The 20,708-nt window shown below is 52.4% G+C and overlaps 6 protein-coding genes across 6 annotated transcripts; 3 read left to right on the top strand and 3 right to left on the bottom strand.

Annotated features, from left to right (window-relative positions):
- Positions 1–894: 894 nt before the first annotated feature.
- Positions 895–2,272, top strand: BDV17DRAFT_279744 (glycoside hydrolase family 18 protein; the record flags this gene model as incomplete). Its single annotated transcript, XM_073759766.1, has 4 exons — positions 895–915; positions 984–1,361; positions 1,438–2,112; positions 2,171–2,272. The coding sequence occupies 4 exons, from the start codon at positions 895–897 to the stop codon at positions 2,270–2,272; spliced, it is 1,176 nt and encodes a 391-aa protein (XP_073618878.1).
- Positions 2,273–2,893: 621 nt separating this feature from the next.
- utp10 (snoRNA-binding rRNA-processing protein UTP10) lies at positions 2,894–8,657 on the bottom strand (the record flags this gene model as incomplete). Its single annotated transcript, XM_073764177.1, has 4 exons — positions 8,111–8,657; positions 3,638–8,057; positions 3,442–3,586; positions 2,894–3,363 (listed from the first exon to the last, which is right to left on the bottom strand). Exons 1-4 carry the CDS (start codon positions 8,485–8,487, stop codon positions 2,894–2,896), a joined length of 5,412 nt encoding a protein of 1,803 aa, XP_073618877.1. The 5' UTR covers positions 8,488–8,657.
- A 66-nt stretch (positions 8,658–8,723) lies between these two features.
- Positions 8,724–12,392, top strand: BDV17DRAFT_254797 (uncharacterized protein). The gene is made up of 3 exons (XM_073756829.1): positions 8,724–8,749; positions 8,801–11,269; positions 11,315–12,392. Exons 1-3 carry the CDS (start codon positions 8,729–8,731, stop codon positions 12,353–12,355), a joined length of 3,531 nt encoding a protein of 1,176 aa, XP_073618876.1. The 5' UTR covers positions 8,724–8,728; the 3' UTR covers positions 12,356–12,392.
- Positions 12,393–12,716: 324 nt separating this feature from the next.
- BDV17DRAFT_288132 (putative NADPH oxidase (NoxA)) lies at positions 12,717–14,521 on the bottom strand (the record flags this gene model as incomplete). Its single annotated transcript, XM_073761327.1, has 4 exons — positions 12,717–13,606; positions 13,664–14,073; positions 14,121–14,375; positions 14,424–14,521. The coding sequence occupies 4 exons, from the start codon at positions 14,519–14,521 to the stop codon at positions 12,717–12,719; spliced, it is 1,653 nt and encodes a 550-aa protein (XP_073618875.1).
- Positions 14,522–16,986: 2,465 nt separating this feature from the next.
- Positions 16,987–18,120, top strand: BDV17DRAFT_214213 (uncharacterized protein). Its single transcript, XM_073755480.1, has 3 exons — positions 16,987–17,372; positions 17,441–17,757; positions 17,820–18,120. The coding sequence occupies exons 1-3, from the start codon at positions 17,315–17,317 to the stop codon at positions 17,871–17,873; spliced, it is 429 nt and encodes a 142-aa protein (XP_073618874.1). The 5' UTR covers positions 16,987–17,314; the 3' UTR covers positions 17,874–18,120.
- A 35-nt stretch (positions 18,121–18,155) lies between these two features.
- On the bottom strand, positions 18,156–20,344 carry BDV17DRAFT_288130 (cytochrome P450; the record flags this gene model as incomplete). Its single annotated transcript, XM_073761326.1, has 7 exons — positions 18,156–18,645; positions 18,752–19,176; positions 19,266–19,341; positions 19,402–19,467; positions 19,531–19,801; positions 19,876–20,007; positions 20,071–20,344. 7 exons carry the CDS (start codon positions 20,342–20,344, stop codon positions 18,156–18,158), a joined length of 1,734 nt encoding a protein of 577 aa, XP_073618873.1.
- Positions 20,345–20,708: the final 364 nt, after the last annotated feature.

Raw genomic sequence — 20,708 nt, 5'->3', positions numbered from 1 at the left:
TCCAGTGCCACTCCGATATACAATGACTTTGGCACGATCTCGAGCTCGAGCTCGGTATACCTCGCTAGTTCTACGCCTGTCATCGGCGGTGGCATCTTCACCGGAAACGGCGATTACGAACCCAGTCCTAGCGCAAGTCCAAGCTCTAGCTCCAATGTCATCCCAGTATACGATGACTTTGGTGCGGTTTCGAGCTCGCTTTCCGTCCCTAGTTCTACTCCTGTCATGGGTAGCGGTAGCGGTGCCTTCACCAGCAACGATGAGCCTAATCTCGGCGATGAAGAGCCCAGCCCCAGTGACAACTCTATCTCCACTTCCATCACAGAGGGGACCAATGGCGATGCCATGGGCAATGACAATGGTAAGGGCGCCGACAATGGCATGGGCGCCATATCAAACGCAGGCTCCCTCCCCAGCCCTTCTGCTGGTGAAGGAAGTGCAAACGTTGTCACCACCACTGTCTACATCTCTGGCTGCAGCGCTAGCGATAGCCCCAGCCCCAACTCCGGCGCCAGTGATGGTGAGGAGCCTCCGGTCTTTGTAGACCCTCTTCCTGCTTCCAGTCCGGCGTCTAGCCCTGGCTCTAGCCCGATCTACAATCCAGCTCCCAGTCCAGCCCCGGTCACAAACGGTGACGCCGACGGCTTCATTGACCCTATTCCGATTCCTGACCAGTTTTCCAGTCCAATGGCCAGTTACACTGCAGTTTACGGCGGTGGCAGCGGGATTATTCCAGAAGTCAATCCGACCTCGAGCGCAGTCGCCAGCCCAGTCTCCAGCCCGGTTTCCAGTCATGTTCCCAGTGCGTCGCCCAGTGCTTCACCAGGCAACGGTAATGCTACCGGAATCTTCCCAGGGACCGGCGGCGGAGTTGACGGAACCACCTACCGTTCAATGGCCTACTTCGTCAACTGGGTACGTCCATCCGACTCAAACAAATAACCTTGCCTCGTCTCCACCCACATACTAACATCTCTAGATAGGCAATATACGCCCGCAAGCACAACCCACAAGACCTCCCCGCGCGGCACCTAACGCACATCCTGTACGCATTCGCCAACATCCGCCCCGAGACCGGCGAGGTCTATCTTAGCGACACATACTCCGATCTCGAGAAGCACTATGAAACCGATAGCTGGGAAGAGCCCGCCACGAACAACGCCTACGGGTGCGTCAAGCAGCTGTACCTGCTCAAGAAGCAGAACCGTCACCTCAAGGTATTGCTTAGTATTGGCGGCTGGACGTACTCGAAGAACTTTGTTCAGCCGGCGGCTACGGAGAAGGGGAGGAAGGAGTTTGCCCGTTCGGCTGTTAAGTTGATGGGGGATTTGGGCATGGATGGGTTGGATATTGATTGGGAGGTAAGCTCAGCTATCATCCTTAACATTCCCTCATCAATAAGAGACAGACTAACGATTGATTGATTGATTGATGCAGTACCCCGAAGACGACACCCAAGCAACAAACTTCGTCTCTCTCCTCGCCGAAACCCGCGCCGAGCTCGACAGATACGCAACCGAAACCTCCGCCACACACCCCTTCCTGCTCAGTATCGCATCCCCCGCGGGCCCCAGCAAATTCAACAAACTCCACCTCGCCGAAATGGACGCCCACCTCTCCTTCTGGAACCTCATGGCCTACGACTACAGCGGAAGCTGGGACACGATCACGGGCCACAACGCAAACCTCTTTGCCTCGACCTCAAACCCCGCCTCAACCCCCTTCAATACGCACACCGCGATCACCGCTTACATCGAGGCTGGCATCGCCCCGGGAAAAATCAACCTGGGCATGCCGTTGTACGGCCGCTCGTTCGCTGGAACGGAAGGCCCCGGCACAAAATTCAGCGACGTCGGCGGGATGGGGAGTTTCGAAAATGGGATTTGGGATTATAAAGTCCTTCCGAAGGAAGGTGCGATTGTTAAAGAGGACGAGGAGACAGGCGCGAGCTTTAGCTTTGATGAAGCCAAGAAGGAACTCATCTCTTTTGATAACGTTGCGACTATTAAGCGCAAGGCGGAGTATGTTATCCAGAATAGGCTCGGTGGTGGGATGTGGTGGGAGAGTTCTGGGGATCGCGAGGTTGGGAGTGGGGGGAGTTTGATTGAGACGGTATGTTTTCTCTTTCTTTTTCCTTTCATGGGTGAGATGATGCTAACGATTAATGCAGCTGGTCGACTCCTTGGGCGGCGTGAATAACCTCGATAGCTCCGAAAACCAGCTCGAGTATCCCTCGTCGAGATTTGAGAATTTGCGGAAGGGATTTGCTTAAGCTTTGAATGGAACGCAGCTCTGCCGTAATTCTGATCCAAAGGCGCGAAGGCAAAGACCGAAACGGAACGACGAGATAAAGATACGAACGCGAAAATCAAAAAATCGAAAGAAAAAAGGTGGTTGGGGGGAGTGTGGGGGGGGGGAGGGGGGGGGGGAACATATCAGAAAATGGACAAAAAAAAAAGGGTTTCAATTCAATCTAGGTCGGCGCAGCTGTGCATGCTAGACAGGTGTACTCATGGAGTTTTGTATCGCTGGTATGTGTAGGGCTTCGGATGGGTCTTCGATTATGATAGGGACTGGCGCAGCTAGTTCTTCTCTTATCTATCAGGAAGGTAGAAAAGTTATTTCATTTCCTTTGGTTTCCTTTAATTATTTCCAATGTGACTGAAAACACTTTGCGAGATATGTAACCTCATGAAGAAAAGAATATCTCTATATGCATTAAGAGATATAGACAGATAGATATATCTAAGTCAACAAAAGAAAGAGCATGGCGCAAGCAAAAGCAACACCCAACTTTTAAGCCAAACAACCTATATACAAGCAGCCGAACGCCATCCCTTCCCATCATCACCCACCACTCATACAGCCAGAGCCAGAGCCAGACTGCGGCAAACTAAGTCAACATATCATCCAGCCTCTCCCCCAACACCCCCTCAATCTGCTTAACCCACCTCCTAACCTCCCTCTCAACCCCCTCATCCTCATCCTCCATCAACTCCGAAATATACGGTAACATCTCCGGCAAGAGTGCAAGCCAGTCCTCACCTAGCGTCTCAGTGAGAGACTGCTCTGCCTTGAGCGCCGCGATGCGCGTATGCGGGTTATCGCCGCCGCCAATAGCGTTATCGTTAGCACCACTCTTCTTACTGGACATGGCAGCCGATGAGGGGCGCAGGTACCGCATCAGTACGGCGTTCAGTTCCTTGTGGTTATCTGTTGAGTCGGCGGCGACGGCGAGCTCGGTGATTGTGGGGATTGTTTCGGTGGACAGGAGGTTTAGCGTTGATGCGGAGGTTGCGTGGCGGAGTTGGCTGATTAGGGGGGTGGAGATTTTGGTTATGTGGCTGGGGGATTGCCAGAATTCTGTTTTGAGTTGTTAGTAAGTAGATGCTTGATTGTGGTTTGAGGAGAGGGAGATGGAGGGGGTGTAGGTGGGCGTACCATCTTGATCATGCTCAAACGCGGCACGGAGCATGCGCATTGTTGCGAGCCAGAGAGAGGCAGTGTTGGTGTTTGAGGGGGTGGCTGTTGACAGCACGGAGACGACGGACTCGATGATGTAGCTTGCGTAGCCGGTTACGATGGACTGTTGGGAATTAGCATTCGTCAAGAAACGGGTTGAGATGGGTAAATATACCTGGAGAGTTCCAAAGAAGACCTGCAAGAGCCGGTAAAAGGTAGTCAATCTCGCCAGACCACCCTGGGTATCCTTCTTCGGCAGGCCCGTGGCCCAGTCGACGAGCTTGGTGAAGATAGGTCGGAATGTGGTATCGTTGAGCTTGTAGATCATCTTGATCGTGACCTCGTTGACCAAGTCCTCGACCTCTTCGAGATCCTCCATGTCGAACGCCGATTTCGACGACAGCGCGACTTGCTCCCGGCGAAGGTCGAACGCTCGAAACAGGATGGTGCTCAAAACAGACAGATTCTTCATTGTCGCAGACTTGGGGTGCTTCTCGATACTTAGACTGACGGCTTCCAGAACCTCACGCGTCGCAGCGGGGCCGGCGGAGACAGCCTGCTGCCAGTTACGGTCAATGGAAGCGAATGTAGATGCCATATCGACCTTGCGGGCCATGAAGCGCAGTGCCTCTTGGCGGTTGTCGTTTTCGACGTCCTCGGTGGCGGCGGAGGTGTAGGAGAGTGAGAGCAAGCGGTCGAGGTGGGAGGCCGAAACCATGTAGGGAAGGTGGACGAATAGGGCGGAGAAGAGGGTGAAGACGGCGTCGTGGAGCCTCGCGTTGACTTTGTCCTTTTGCAAGCTTGTTTCGAGCAGGGCGAGCGAGCGGTTGAGAATCTCGGGCAACGCGGGGATGATTGCTTGGCCGAGGACCTCCACCATGGACGCGAGGCACAACACGCCGTTGATGCGGATGCGGTCGTCTTCCTGGCCGATGCATGAGCCGCTTGCGACAACCTGCGCGGCGTGCGTGACCTTGGACGGCTCCTTCTTGCCGTACTTCTCGGCGATCCGGTCGATGCAGGTCACGGCGGCATGCTTGAGGAGAATGTCGGGAGACGATTGCACGATCTCGACGAGGACAGCCAAGAAGTCGAGCATGCGCATCTGTGCATCGCCGTCTCGCTCAGGGCTCTGTTGCAGACGGGCTGCAAGTAAGCTGAGGACCTTGCGACGGAGGGCGTCATCTGGTCGCTTAAGCAGGGCTTCAATCGTATCAAGGAAGTCGATCGTCGTGAGGGTGCTGAAGAGTCCGCTGAGCACATCGCCAGCAGCCGAGTGGACGGGCTTGACGTTCTGCATGGACTCGCCGATAGCCAGGATTTGCTCGAGGATCTTGGAGAACAGTTCGCGGATTCGGCCTGCATCTGCGCTTTCGATTGTAAGCGCTCTGGCGATCTTGACCTTTAATGAAGAGTGCTTGAAGAGGTAGGCTAATGCGCGCAGCAGATCGACGGCAACCCTGTGAGGCTCACGGCCGTCATCGCTGCCGATGCCGAGGAGAACCTGTGAGATGCCAGGCTTGGGCTTGAGCGAGTCGCTGACCAAATCCAAAAACTTGCTGTAGGTAGTCAATTCGACCGTCGCGGTAGCATCCGAAACAAGTCCAGTCATGAGCACCAGAACTGCCTTGTCCATGGAATATCTGTTTGCGAGCATGACCAGGACCGCAAACAGGAACTCTTCCGTTCCGAGTTTCGTGATCAGAGCATGGAACAGACGTAGACGGCGGTGAGAGGGTATATGCTCGAATGCAGCAGTGAAGCTGAGCAGAAGCTCTGAGGTGCCAGAAACGACATCGCGCTTCTGGTGGCGCAGAGACTGAATGAGGGCGGGCACAACCTGGTCGATTGTCTGGTCGATCACGGAAACCGAGTAATCGTCATCCTTGCGCAGGACACTGGAGCCCATAAATGTGAAGATGGGCATCACACTGTGGAGGACAAGCTCTGGTGCAATGACAGACAGGCCAGCGACCAGGAGAAGAGCCGTATTCTGGACCTGGGGGCTTTCTGTCGTGCGAACGCAGTCAACGACCATGTCGGCGCGAACAACTGATGTATCAAACTGCGCCTTGCCGCCTTTCGAACGGTTGACAATAGCGAGAAGGCTGCCGAGCGTCAAGCTGAGGAGGTAGCTCATGCCGGATTGGATCTGCGTCTTGAACTGGTGCAAAGCGGCCAGAACCTGGAACAAACCTTCTGTCAGTTCAGGGTGAGTTTCCGGGTTGGATCCATCCACAAGTTCTAGGATGAATGTCATCTTGTCCATGAGCTTGCTGAGTTTGGCCTCGTCCTTGGTTGTCATTGCAATCATGTTGTTCTGGCTAGTACGTCTTCGCTTCGGTGCAGGGGCAAGAGAGTCAATGTCCGTAATGGAGGCGGGGATTTGCTGGAGGTAGTTGAGGAGCACAGGGCCGGGAAGCTCTACGCTGCGGAGAAGGTCCCGACAGTTGTTGACAAGAGGGGACTCAGAGTCTTGGATGGAGATTTCGAACAGCTTCTCAGCAGCGGCAATCTTTCGCTCCTCCGAGACCTTGGCCCAGATGTCGCCCATGCGGCTGAATACAGAGGAGACGAAGGAGCTTCGCAGGGATGTGGAGTACGGGCTGACGGTTGACAAAAGGAGACTGATGGCGTCCTTTTCCTTTGGAGTGATCGTTTTCAGAACCCGATCCTCAAAGTCGGAAATGGATATGTGCTCCCTTTCATGAATAGCCTTGACCTCCTGCTCACTCATATTCCGCCATGTCTTCAACAAGGGCTCCAGCTCGTGGGTTCGGGTTGTGCCACCAGCTTTGTCAATTCGGTTGAGCAGGGTCAGCAATTCACCCTTGGGAGAGAAGAGCGGAACTTGGACTGCGTGTGAACATAAGAAAGTGAACAGTGCCAGCCGCAGAGGTTTCTTGAGCGCATCAGCAGATTCGGATGATGCTCCTCTCAAGGCGTTCTCGAGGGCACGACCAACATGATCGGCATCGGAGCGGCACTCTTCCAATTCAGGGAGTACGGCTCGCTCCATGACCTTTTGGAAGTCACTAGAGGAAAGCCAAGGGATGGCCTTCGACTGTTTATCCTGGTAAAGCGTATCGCGAGCCCAGACGCTGCCCTTCTTTTTCTTTTCCGCCAACTTGCCGATGACGGCCAAAGCATCGACTGCTCCGGAGCGGACTCTCTCCGAGGGATCTGAGAGGGCAATGAGCATGAAAGGCAGGACTGCCTGAACATCGACGTCATTCCAGGCCGACGTGTCAAGAACGGATGAGACGACTTTCAATGCAGCTGTTTTTGTACCGGGAGGATACGGGCCAGTGAAGACTCGGAGAAAGAACGAAAGGAATTGGGGTGACGTGGTGGCAGTCGCTTTGGACAGAACAGGTAGTTCGACAAAAGAGCTGATCCTGTCCTGAGAGCCAACGGATAGTGCGAATCCCTGCACGAGTCCATCGAAAATTGAAATGGACGAGGTGCTAAGGAAGGAGGTTTTGAACGGGCCCTCTTTCGCTAATGATTCCAAAGCTGAGTCGTAGGCATCGGTTGCTGCTTCTTCCTCATCCGCATCCTCCATTTCAACATCTTCAACCGCCTTAGGGGCAGGAACAGATTCGATAGCCGTCTGCAGGTTGTGTTCTAAAGTGCTGAGGTCGAAGGACGATTCTTCAATCAGCTTTTGGAAAATCGGCTGGAGTGATTGGGAGCGGTTGAAATGCTGGACAAGGTCTGCTAGGTGCGTTTGTGCGTCCAAAGATATTGTCCCGTCAATGCTGCTTGCAGCTCGGAGAATCAAGGCCATGGCTTCGCCCGTTTCGGCCTCGCCCAAAAGCTGGCTCTCAAACATCAATGACACGAGATCCAAGCGGGCAGAATCTTTCTGGCTCGATAGGTTGCCAACACAGCCAGCCACAAGACCGAGGAGCAGATTGGCGGTCTTGTACTCGGCTGATATCTCGGCCAGTTGTTTCAACGGGTTGTCTAGGCGAAAGATGGCCTTGAACACTGGCTTCGGTAGCACGGGTTCGGACTTCTGCTGTGCCAGAACGGCAATGCAAATAAGCCCGGAATTGAGGGTCTCTTCAGTCCAAGATCCTGCGACTGCCTCCATCAAGCCGTCCAAGACTCGCTCTTGCAGTTCAGCCTTTTGTGCGAGCACGACGCAAACCATGTAGCATCCAATCACCAATTCGGAAACATCCTTCAACGCCAATCCATCGTTGAGAACCGGGAGAATCTGAAGTATGATATTGTCGTGTTTCTGCTTCTCGATGTTTCGCCGACCCGAGCGCGACGAATCCAGCGATCCAGCAACGCCCTCTGTGATCATGCCCGCCCAAAACGACAGCAGTGCGTGATGATGGGCTCGTTGCTGACTCACTTGAAGAACATGGTTGTTCAGGGTGGTAATCATGTCTCGATTTGAAATCGCGCTTTGGACGATAGCCTGGCGAACGGGGTTGATTGCGCTCCGCTTATAGGGAATGAGCACCTTGAAGGTCGAGGGCAGGTCTTCGGGGAGAATCGCGAGCAGGTTCAGAAATAGAGGTGTCGAGTAGTATGGTAAAAACGTAAGTATCGTGAACTGGGTATTATATTCGTGTACTCTATAAGTCTGTTAGCTATCACGAAAATTTGGGTGATCAAACCGAAGGCGTACCGGAAGCGCCTGACGAGCCATTCCACAGCCCTCACAGCCGGACTCAACAGAAGCCTTCCACCAACTAAAGCCAAGAAAGCCTCCAGTACTGTATCTAGCTCCTTATTCTGCTCAGCGGTCATCTCCGTCCGATCCTGGGCCTTGCTCTGCTCGCTGAAGATTGAGCGCTCGAACTGCGCAAAACGAGCATCGAGCTCGCATATTTCTCGGAAACCGCGGTAGCAAATATCGTAAATGGTATCGAAGTCTTGTGATCCGGCGACTCGTTTGTCGAAAATGAGAGACTGCGAATGCGCTAGTCTCTGTGCTTTGAGGTTCAACTGGTTGGTGGAGTTGGCCGCAATCTGCGACAACTGCGCGGCGAGGGAGGACGCCATTCTCGAGGGTACGATCCTTATTGAAGCTGAAAATATCTGTCCATCCCTCAACAATAAGGATCAATAAATGCAACACTCCAGAAGACTGGGGGGGTTGAGGAAAATGCTCGAGCGGAAATCTTCAAGCTCCGCAACTTTTTTTTTTGGGAAAGGCGGAACGCGGGATCGGAGTTTTTCCAGCCATCACCACTCTCCATATCTACATGCTTCTCACCCACGACAATGCCCCACGTCCAGGAGCATGGATTCGTCTGGCTCGCAGGTATGACTGAAAGGATCAGGATCTGCTTCTATCGTTGCTAACCCAATCCAGGAAAAGAAGGCCATCCCGCGGTTCGCCAGCTTCAAGCCCCAACTAGCTCCGCCCGATAACGATCGCCGTCGCGACCTCCCCAGTCGCGAACGAGTCGAGTCGGGGGACAGATCAAGGCATCGGTCGAGACACCGCTCGAAACATGAGACCCGACATAGTCATCGCTCGCGATCAAGGGAGCGAAGAAGCGATCGCAAAGAGTCCCATCGGTCGCGGAAGCACACTAGTCGCCGTGAACGAGAGCTTGTCAGCGAACCCACGCCGAGCACGCCGCCGTCCACGGATACCGTGAAGCCGCCTTCAAAGGATTCGCCGGACCTCTATTTGGTCGACCGCAAAGGAGACAAGTACAACCTAATATACGGGACGGTGCACCGGTACAGTGTCCCTCACTATTCTCGCATTGGCCGAGGCCGTGTGTTAGGCCTTCCTCCGAACTACAGGATCGATCGCGAAAGTATCGGAGAGAATGAAATAGTGATCAGCTCAGATGTGCGCACAGATTCGTCAAAAGCTCGGTCGAAGAGACTATTATCAAAATCCCAGAAATCGCCTCCTAGGTTATTGCGAGTCCGACCGACATCATTTACGATAGATCCGATAGCCTCATCAAAGGACTTTGTACCTTTAGAAATCTCGCGTCGAAAACGCCATGAGGTTATACCTGAGGCATCAGACACGGAGGATGAGAAATACGGGTACCGGTCGATCCATGGCAAGCTGAAACCCGACGAAGGTCTCGCTAGCGACTTGGAACCCGTATTTGACGGCGAGTTGATCGGCGAAGAAGCTGTTCGACAAGATCCGGACGCGGACATCAAGCAACGCAATATAGAGCTCTCTCGGGGCGTGGAAGAACGCCCCACCGACGTTGATGCTTGGCTACGGCTTATCGACCACCAAGAGACTATTCTTAGAGGTTCAGCAAAACAATCAAGCTCTTTGACCCACGCAGAGCAAAACAGTCTAGCTGATATCAAGTTCTCCCTTTACCAAAAGGCGTTGAAGAAGATTGGACAAGCCGACGGTCGAGATCGCCTTCTCGTGGGACTTCTGGAAGAAGGATCAAAGCTTTGGGATACACAAAAGCTGCTCGCGCAATGGCATTCCACGTTGAAGTCCAACTCTCAGTACATCAGACTCTGGGTAAAATACCTTGATTTCCGTCAAACGGAGTTCCTGAACTTCACCCATGACCGGTGCTTTGCAACCTTTGCCGACTGCCTGCGGTTGAATAAGTCGTCGCCGGACAGTCCTGAGAAAGTTCGGGTGCATGTGTATCTTTTCCTTCGTCTTACACTTTTCTTACGAGAATCAGGATACATGGAGCAGGCAACGGGGCTTTGGCAGGGTATACTAGAATTGACTTTTTTCTCACCACCGGGCCTAGACATCCGCACAGATGCGAGCGGAACGCTTGCGGCTTTTGCAGACTTCTGGGACTCGGAGGTTCCTCGAATTGGTGAGCTAGGAGCGAAGGGCTGGCGGAATAGCAATGCGACACTGTTCGACCCAAAGGTCTTTGAGTCAAAGTTTCAACTCACTCCGAAATCGATGTTGGCGTCTTGGACGGCTTGTGAGCAAGAATGCATGCTCAATGCTCAGCTTCCAGCCCGTAGCTTGGACGAGCCAGAGGATGACCCCTACCGTGTTGTTCTCGCGACTGACCTCCGTGAGGTCATTTCTCTAGCCTGGCTACCGAATTCAACTTCTGCGCTCGTCGATGGCTTTCTTTGCTTTTGCCAACTGTCTCCTATTATCACCTTCAACAACTGCAGGGGCACCGGACGCTGGATGGGTGACAGCTTCTTGCAAAACTACTTGTCAGCTGTCTCATATACTAAGCTCGATGACTGGCTTCCCAGGTTCAGCAATAAAGCAGAGACTATACTCTCTCCGACAAGTTTCTCGCATCAGCAGTTTGTCCATAATTTTGGCACATACTTTGCGAACCCTGAAACATGGTTTCACTCTTTTAGTTCATGGCTCAAGACCTCGTCTGATCCAGCGTGCAGCGTTGTTCGTGACTGGGTTCGAAGGACTCTCAGGCTACTGGTCGATGCGATGCCCTCCAATGAAGAATTGGCGGAGTACACAGTCGCCGTTGAATTCGTCTGCAATGAGAAGGAAGCTAGAAAGTATGCAAAATCGATACTCAAAAAACGACCGTCTAGCCTTCGGCTCTACAATGCATACGCACTCATAGAGCGCCGGAGCGGCAACCACGCAGCTGCTGATCATGTCTGGGCAACAGCCATATCTATGAGCAAATCTTTTCCGGATGAGCAACGAGTTGACGTCGTTTTGCTTTGGCATACCTGGATATGGGAACTATTGGAGGCTCGGAATATATCCGACGCGGCTCGTCTCTTGGTTTCTATGCCACAAAACAATGTCGATCTCAAAACATTTCCTAATGGAACCAGCCATCCGTCTTTCAGCGCAACAATTCTGCTGAAAATACGCAGCGTAAGTGAATCCTTCCGAATCTGAGAGAAATACTAACGTGCCCAGTATCTAGCGGAAGCCCAGGAAAGTGCCATAGCAAACCGAAAGCCCAACATCATCGAAACCTGTACAAACTGCCAGGCCATCCTCACCTACCTCGCAAATGCTCAAGACCTCGATAAGTCCCTCGAAGCATACACTTCAACAATCCACAGACTATCCACCCTTCCAAATCCCGACACCGCAGAACCCTTCATATCCTATACCACCGAACTCCTCCACCAATCCCGCGCAAGACTCATCTACTACCACCTCCGAACGAGCACCCTCTACAAACCATCTCACATCCGCAATATTCTAAAAGAAAGCATAACACTCTTCCCCCACAACACAATCGCCCTCTCCCTCTTCGCCTGGAACGAGTCCCGCTTCCGCATCGACGAAAGAGTCCGCGATATCATGCGCGATATCACCACCAACCCCTCCTCCTCCTCCTCCGCCGCCTCCAACAATATCTCAATACCAATAACAACCCACCTCTTCTCAATCTACACCGAGCTCAACCGCCCCACATACGCCGGCTCAACGCTCCATTCAGCCCGCGCAGCATTCGAAAATGCCATCGGCGACCAGAACCAACATCAAAACCCTTCCTCTTCCTTTTCTTCAGCATCAACATCACCCAGTCACTCCAGCATCACCCTCTGGAAACTCTACATCCTCTTCGAACTCAGCCGCAACGACATATTCCGCGCAAAGAGCGTCTTCTATCGCGCGATGCGCGCTTGTCCGTGGTCAAAGGATATCATCATGCTTGCGTTCACCCATCTTCGTGAGGATGTTGTTCGTGATTTTGTGGGTGACTCGACTAGTGTCGTGAAGGGCTCAGGGATGAACTTCCATGAGCTGCGCCATGTCTATAATGTTCTTGTTGAGAAGGAATTAAGGATTCATGTTGATATTGAGCGGGAGTTGGATGAGATGGCTGGGAAGATGGCCGTTGTGAGTGATGCGGGTGGAGTGGGGGCGATGCCGTTTGTTTTGCCGGATGATGGCGATGGCGTTGGAGAGGTGGATAGAGATGAGGATGTGGTGTTGCAGATGTGATATACTACCTAGCTATCAATACGATGCAACATTACCCGAGGAAACCATAACGAAAGTTAACAAATTGCGAATAACTGTAGAGATTGTTCAGCGTCGATTAATATCTTCTCGCTAACTTCAAATTCTAACTATATACCAATATGAGTGTAATATACAGCAGGGAAATGCAGGCCAAGCATCATGAGGAAAATACAGCGATGCGATGTAATGCGAACGTGGAATCGAAAAATTTGGCTAGATAAATCAGGTAGGTCGTGACTTCATCAGGGGATATCGAAGATATGAGTAAAGTATAGATGGGTAAGGTCGCTTCCAAGAGATGTATATATGCATTTGTATGTTTTCTTTTTGTGTCGGGATATCAAAAGTGCTCCTTCCAAAACTTAAACTTGACCTCTCTCGTCGACGACGCATTAGCGGCGGCTTTAATCTGACGAGCTGCAACATTAGGACCGCAGAAATAGACACCGATGTCTGTTTTGGCCTGCGAGTGCAAGCCAGACATGTATGATTGATCTTGCAACCCGTCTCGCATAGCCGAGAATAACCGCTTGAAATCCGGGCGACCGAAGTTCGTTCTGCTCTTGAGTTCCGTCAACGGGTCGAGTTCGTGGCCGACGGAGTTCAAATAGATATTGGCTGTTGTATCTTGGTCGAGACGCTGCGTGAGGTAAATGTGGATGCGCAGGAACTCCGAGCTACCCTCGTAAGCGGCGTCGGTTGCGGATTGAGCTTCGAGAGAGGAAAGGAGGGCTTGGAACCACTCGAAGGAAGTGGTGTCCTTGCAGACCCAGATAAATTCGACTCGGCGGAGACGGCGGGGCGGGTTAGGGCTTGCGCGGAGATGCCAGATGTTTTTCAAGATGGAAGCCCAGGGTGTCACACCGATGCCGGTGCCGATGAGGACGGCGATTTCGTTCTCGAAGACGTCTTCGGCGGGGGCTCCGTAGGGTCCGTCGACGCGGAGCTTGGGCATTTGTTGTCCGTTTTGGAGCGCGACTTCGTACATCCCCATTGGATCGAGGCCTTCCAGGTCCCTTGCTTGTGCTGGACCGCAACCAAGGGCGTCACCGAGGGCGCGTGTGAAGTCGCCGACCTGCCGGACGTGAATACTAACGTACTCGTCGAAGGGGCAAGATGTGATGGTGAAGGGGTGCCATTGAGTGTTTGACACCTCGGGGACCTGGATGAAAAGCCACTGTCCAGCCTTGTACTTGAAACTTGGTTTCCGAAATTGGATTTCCATTGCATCTAAAATGCTGTTAGTAAAGATCAGGAGACTGACTTCAGATGTATAGCTCAACATACCGTACGGATGACGGATAACCTTGACAATTTCCGTCTCACGCAACGCTCGGATCTCGCGCCATAAGCGCTCGCACAAATAAAGGCCTCCTGCGACAAGCTCCCATCTCCATCCTTGATAACCAAGACAATGGTTCCAAAATTTCTCCCCAGCCAACGGCGAGTACGTCTCGACGCTATCTCGGACAAAGCACCCAGTTGCGTGAGTGTAGAGTGCTAACATGAAGGGGATGAACAGGTGATGCGTGTACCAGAAGGTTTCGAATGACTGTTGCCGAATGCGGTGGTGAGAGGTGGTGTACATGAGCATCATGCAGAAGAGCATAACATGTCCCGTCACGCCGCCGGCCTCGGTATAGTGTATCTGTAAAGCTGTCTGGGGTCGTAGCTGTATTCTTTCAATATGATAGAAACTGTAGAACGTTAAATTGCTTCCTTCCTTCCGAGATGACAGACTTACTTGACGTAGTGGCCTGCAACGTGAAGAATGGTGAACACAAGAGTCGCATATGCCACTTGCCGATGAAACCATATCGTTTCGTCAAGCGGCAGCCATCTTAGCTTTGGCCGTAGAAACTTCATTATGTTCCTGCACATGGGCAGTAATATGAGTGTTCCATCGAAGGTCAACACAAGGCCGGCGCCTCGCGAAATCCAAACTGAATATGAAAGCACATTCAGGGCGTCCAGCGGTTTACTAGTTGCTTGATAGTTCCTGTAACGGTCAGTCAACTATCGGGGGCAATGTGATTTTGAGACCAACCATCCAATTGCAAAAACGGCGAAATGTAAGCCCCAGAACCAAGTATAGAAGAATAGTTTTGAGGGAGCGATATATGACCTCCAGGGATAACGGCTCATGGTGGCGACGCTTGTCGGTGTTGCGAACAAGCAAGGTAAGATAGGGAAGGAAATGGGTATCTCGACAGCGGACTAGATCATCGACCGGCGACGACTGGCGATTATTATAGAAGAGCTGTGAAAGAAGAAAGATAACGAACCCGAGGCCGTCCTTTGTGTCTAGGAGTCCTGACAAGCACCAAAAGGAAATGATACTTTTTAATTCTTCCGATGCAAAAGGATTAGATGGTCCTGAGACCTTGGTCTATCGACTGAGGCGGCGCACGGAAACGCAGAATGGCGCAGAGCCGGACGCAGGACCCCGAGGGGTAAAAAGCCTGAAGAATCGGAGCCGCCTCCACTCCTATCGATAGTGTACCGCCTGACAAGACTTTTTGATTAAAACAGAGGTGGCGTGGTGGTGTTGTCGGAGCAAACTTGTGAGACCAGACAGCGACTCGTTTGCTTAGCGGACAAGAATGGTGGGCAGAGATTCCAGGACGAGCGCCAGTCGGACCATATTATCGGAGCAGTTCCCAGGGCGGAAGTAGACACAAATAGATTAGATGAAAGGCTTTGGAGATGCGAACCCAGGGAAGTGGTAGTGATGTGCAAGGAAGGGGAGATGAAGAGGAGGAAGTTGTGGTGAGGGAAGAGGGAGTCACTTCACTGACGTCCAGCGCTTCCATCTGCAACTCTGCACACTTGCGTGAGTTTAAAGACCTGACCACCCCCCACAGCGCTAACCGCTCCTATTTCTTACTGGGATTCCTGCGATCGCGCTCGTTTATTGGCCAGAGCGAGACAACGGTCTCTGCGAGGCTGCAAGCCAGCAACTTTCCTGACTAGTGGATTCCTCGTCCCTGCACTGTTGTTGAATATCAAAGCGAACGCTCCAGATCCTTCTGACAATACGATGCGACGAGTCAATGCGATGCGCCCCATGGTTCGAAGCCATCGACTTAATTCGACGGTGGCTCTACAATCGCTAATATGACAATGGCTGGCTTGTCCTCCCAAGCGAAGGGGAAAGCCCGAGGGATGCTATCACAATCAGCCACGAACGCTGATCGAGTCAGAAAGCTCCTTCATGCCCGGCGATTGGACGCGATCGAGGGTGCACCGCCGTGCATGATCTCTCCTGTCGACCTTCGTGGTGTTCCCCTATCCTTGCAAGACAGGAGACGGACTTGCCATGTGGCTCGAGACGATTTCAATGCCGAGGACGGCGATGATTGGCATACTGAGGACATTCGCATCGACAGCATGTCACACATTTACGCTTCCAGGTCGATGATTCGCGGGAGCCTTTGCGAGCTGGCGAGACGCCGCCCTATGAGAGAAGCTCTGCAAGCGCCGTTCCCACCCACATCCCAGCCATCGTGTTGCCAAGTTTCCCACACTCCCCACAAACAAGAGGTCGAAAGAGGGCACCGGCTGCTGGGATTGAGTATCCAAATATAGCTCAACGTCTTCAGGAGCTAGGCCCAAGCAGATTCCATCTCCGCGCATATTCATTACCAAGAGTCCTCCCTCCACTACCGCTCGGCCCTTGGCGTGAGGGATTCAAAAGAGTCGCCGGCGGAGGGTCTGCTTGGCTCTGCAAGTTGCTACCTCGTCACAATCATGATTGCCGGAATGGGCGTTGATCCCGTGAGGCAACTTGACAGGAATCCGAAGATGGGTCAGCGGGATGATGTCGAAAAGACGGTGTGAACAGAACGGTCTCCAGGCAGTCAAACGATCAAATTGTCCATGTCCACATAGAGTTTTGACCCTGAGAGAGAGAAGAAAGACCACGGGAAGCGCCTATCTAATCTCGTTGGTAGGGACACCCTGACATGAGTCTGCGAACTGAAGGATCGGTCCAAAATATACTTCGACCCAACCGCCAAGGGCGACAGAAATAGAAACGGTGAGGGCATTCAACTGATTGACCTCCTCGGCCTTCCCCGCTTCGTGGTGCGTCCGATTCTTCAGTCTGCGAAAGTTTGCTCGCTGGAGTCAAGCACCGTAGCACGCCCTGGGTCTGAGCGCCAAAGCGACAGGCCAGGGCGGCCGCTAGAGCGCGTTCCCGCGAGCCTGCGGTGGGATCTCTCCACCCGTCACATTCATCCGTCAAGCTAATGCAGTCCATCCCGCCATCCTCACTCCCCATTTGCCCTCTCCTCGACTCTCGTCACTCCTCTAAGCGCCGGGCAGGGGGCCCCTTGTTCCATCTCCGTTGCCTGTCTCCAATCATTGATCTTCGTCCCTCTCCCTCTCTGAAGAAACCAAGCGGGGTTTGCATGGGTATGTCCAGCTTTTGAGCCCTCATTGGTTTGATCCCATAATCCATGCAGTCGAATCGGGCCCAGCTTCTCGAAAGCCTATCATAAATGGCAGAAGCCAGGCGGATTGCGGTATCTCGTTGCCATGCGAAGCTATGTAATCCGCCCTTCCCCCACATGGGTTCCTCGGAGAATCTTCACCTGAGCGTGGCATGATTAAAAAACTGCTATCTTCGCACAATTCGATTTGATTGATCTCGGCATAAACGTGGTGGCCTTGACGAACTCCCGTTGATCCGATTCAAGATTAGCTTCTGCAAAGACGATAAGACTACAAGAGCAGCGACAGCGACCATCTGCCATGTCAAATTGGACGACAAATCTACGAGTGACATTCTTCAACGAGATAGACGACTGAAAGCTCACTTGAATCCTCAACGTATTTACGAAGCAACGATCGCATCATACGAAGCGTGCTCTCGCTGGACGAAGCGCTTACGACCTTCCACATAATTCACCTTCTGCCTCATCCACAACCATCAAAATGGGCAGGTTAATCAAAAACCACTGGGCTCGCCTGATAGTCCTCACAGCATCAGTCTGTATGCACATCCCTTCTGCAATAATCTCAGTCGAAAAGAAGGCAAGAAGCTAACCAAAAACCATCCAGACCAAGTAGGCAGCGCCATCGAAGCCTTCATCTGGCCGAAAATCTTCTGGGACACATGGACCAAGAACCTCGACGGCGCCGTCAAACCAGTACCCATCCTTCAGATCCTCAATCTCCTCATGGGTCTCCTCGGCGTCGCATGGGAATGGCCGCTCAAGTACCTCGCCGGCTCAATGCCTCACCGCAGCATCGAATTCCGCCTCATGCTCTACCCGCTCAGTTCAATTCTCGCGGCGCTTATCTACCAGGGCACGAATGCGGCGCTGTACTATCTCGTTGGGATCGCGGTGTATTTTTGGGCGTATAGTGAGGGCGAGGTTAGTTTATTCTTGAAATTCGACAGCACTGGGCTTGATTGGCTGACTGGTTTTCTTCGCAGGTTGTATGTGCCGAACCCTGGACTCTACCCCGGCGAACGCCTTCGAAAGTATAGCATTGCATGGGACCACACTGTATACCATCACGAAGATTACGCGGCGTTTTGATTTGGGATTGATCTCGGTGCTCCGGTAGCGCCCTTGCATATGTACATCAGACCGTCATGCATACTAGACGTAATACTCACGATCGAATAATGAACCAAATCAACTCTTCTTCAAATCGAGCACTAACCCACTAAAAGCTCTCACCTATACCTGACAGTCCCTCATTGATGCCGAAGCGCCTACCGACTTGACCTGATCATATAGATCATAGATACACCCTACCCCCTCACCTAGCGAACAACAACCCTATTCCCCCTACTATCCAGCTTCGGCAACGGCATCATATAATCCACCGCCTGCGCAACATCCGATTCATCGGTCTCAAAACTCTCGATTCGCGGTGCCCCAGGTCGAAACAGAACAGCTAGCGCCCAGTATATCTCCGCGTAGGCCATGCTTTGAACGTTCACGTACGTTAGAGGACTAGAAGTACAAGGAACCTGATAGGATAGAATAGGATTGACATTGACGTACTTCATCCCCAAGCAATTCCGACTCCCCCGACTGAACGGCACCCAGTTCCTACTCAGTTCGGGCTTAACATCTCCCAGCCACCGTTCGGGTATGAAAGCGAATGGGTGCTCGTAGACTTCGGGGTCCGTGTGTAGACTGTAGGCAGCCATCCCGACGGGCGTGCCGCGTGGTATAGTCCAGTTTTTGTACTGCAGGGCTATGTCGGGGGAGACGCGTGGGAGACGGCGCATTACGCCGTAGCTTAGTCTGTCCAGTGGTTTCAGTTAGTGGAAATTGGTCTTTTTGTGGATTGGACGTGGAAGTTGTGGGAAGTTGGAGTGGGAAGTGATGGATGGATGGATACTGAACGTACCGTAATCCCTCCCGAACAACAGCATGCAAGTAGGGCAACCTTTCAAGTTCCTGCCATGTCGGCAATCTCTCTTTCTCCGGATGGTCATAACCATCTATGATACCGCTATCGCTCAGCTCCACCGTAAGCCGCTCCCTTATCCCCGGGTTATTCAGTATATAAAAACATATAAACCCCGTCGTGCGCGCCGTCGTCGCAGTCCCAGCGCTGAAGAGGACCATGGCCTCGCGCGAGAGCCGCTCGGTATCGCATTCGGACTCGGGCATTCCGCTGGAGAAGAGGATGTGGCGGAAGATGGAGGTCTTGGATGCCTTTGTGGCCTGGGCCTGGATCTGGGTCTGGACTCGTTGGGTTTTCGAGGGGCTGGCGTTGGTGTTGGCGCTGGCTTTGTCGGCTTTTGCGGTGAGGATTGCGGTTGTGGCCATCTATGTATGGGAGGTGGGGTTTGTTAGTTTGCTGGGTTTCTGGATGGTATAGGATGGCATGGGATGGGATGGGATGGATTGTGTTGTACCTCGCGGAAGACGTTCATTACTGCGCCCCCTGGATATAGACGGGAGAGGAAGCCGGTTGGGATTATTCGAGCCAGCCTAATGAATCAGTATCAGTAAGCCCTCTAGGGCTATGCAAAAGGACAAAGTGGTACTCACGAAATCAACTGCGGAATATGCATGAAAAGCAACAACTGCCGTCCGAAGCCCTCAATGAGGTTATGCCTGTTCTCACCATCAATACCCAGCTCTCTTCCTCATAGCAAACAAAACTAGGGATCAACTCACCACTCCTCCCCAAAATCCCCCCGTTTAATCAAATCCGGCTCCGACTCCGCACAAATCCTACCGATGACATCGCCCGCAAAAGCAGAGAAGAGATGATCAAGACGCACAATGATACCCGAGCCCGCGAGGCTCTGGAGCCGGTCATCAAGCAGCTTCGTCTCTTCGATGATGAAGTGCTCGATGCGGTCGATGCCCAGGCGTGAGAAGAAGGGCTCTAGTGGCTTGCGTCGGCGGCGGTGCAGGTCGTGGTTTTGGGTCATTACGTGGGAGCCTGATGGTTTGCGGGTGTGTCTCTTGTCAGAGACCTTTATGGCAGAGAGAATTGGAGATTGGAGTGGTACCTACCGTCAAACCCAAGACCCGTCCTATACCGAGGCCAGATTTCCGTGCGACGCGTGTTTGCAGCGACGTAGACTTCGTTGTAGAATTTTGGGTCGTTAATTACGAGTTCATGGGGGTTTATTCGGACAATGGGGCCTATAACGCGTTAGCTTAGTTTGAATGGGTAAGAATTCTCTTGCTAAGGGGAGCCGCATGTACCGTATACCTTGTGCATCTCGTCAATCTTGTATACGTACGAGCCGGCCTTGATGACATCGTAGTAGAACTCGTACCATCGTGTAGCGGCGGCTATCTTGGGTCCAGGGAATCTGGCTAGGGGGTGGAAATAGAGACGGTATATTGTGAGGAGGGCGTTGTAGAGGATGAGTCCTGCTAAGCCTGCTGCGAGCGTTCCATATATGCCATGCTCGGTGGCTAAGGCAGCGACGCGAGTGAATAGGATAGGGTTTGTCGCTATCGTTTTAGTCTCCATATTTACCGGGAACTTGAAGAGTTGCGGGTGAAGATTGTAAAGAGTCCTCTTTTCGGGTAGAAGAGGCTAAAGAAACGAGTCAAATGGAACAAAGGGGTTTATATCATTGTTTCCCAACATGTTCTTGACGGCAATGACCCCTCTTATCTTCGTAAAGGCAGCGATTGCCTCAGCGTCTTACCATACGAATGACTCTGAGCATGCAAGGGACTATAGCCGCTACAAAATGCCTTCTCTTATATGTAGGGGAACGCATACGAGCAAACGAATCAAAGATTGACTCTATTATCTTGTAGACAGTGGCTTAATGCAGTGTCCAATGAGGGCAAGTCAGTTGGTTAGTTCTATAGACAAGGATGTACTA

This window comes from Aspergillus undulatus (assembly GCF_047715775.1).
Source record: "Aspergillus undulatus strain CBS 261.88 unplaced genomic scaffold BDV17scaffold_7, whole genome shotgun sequence".
NCBI classification, from domain to species: Eukaryota; Fungi; Ascomycota; class Eurotiomycetes; order Eurotiales; family Aspergillaceae; genus Aspergillus; species Aspergillus undulatus.
Note: the sequence above shows the minus strand (reverse complement) of the source record. Positions and strands in the feature narration are given on the sequence as shown.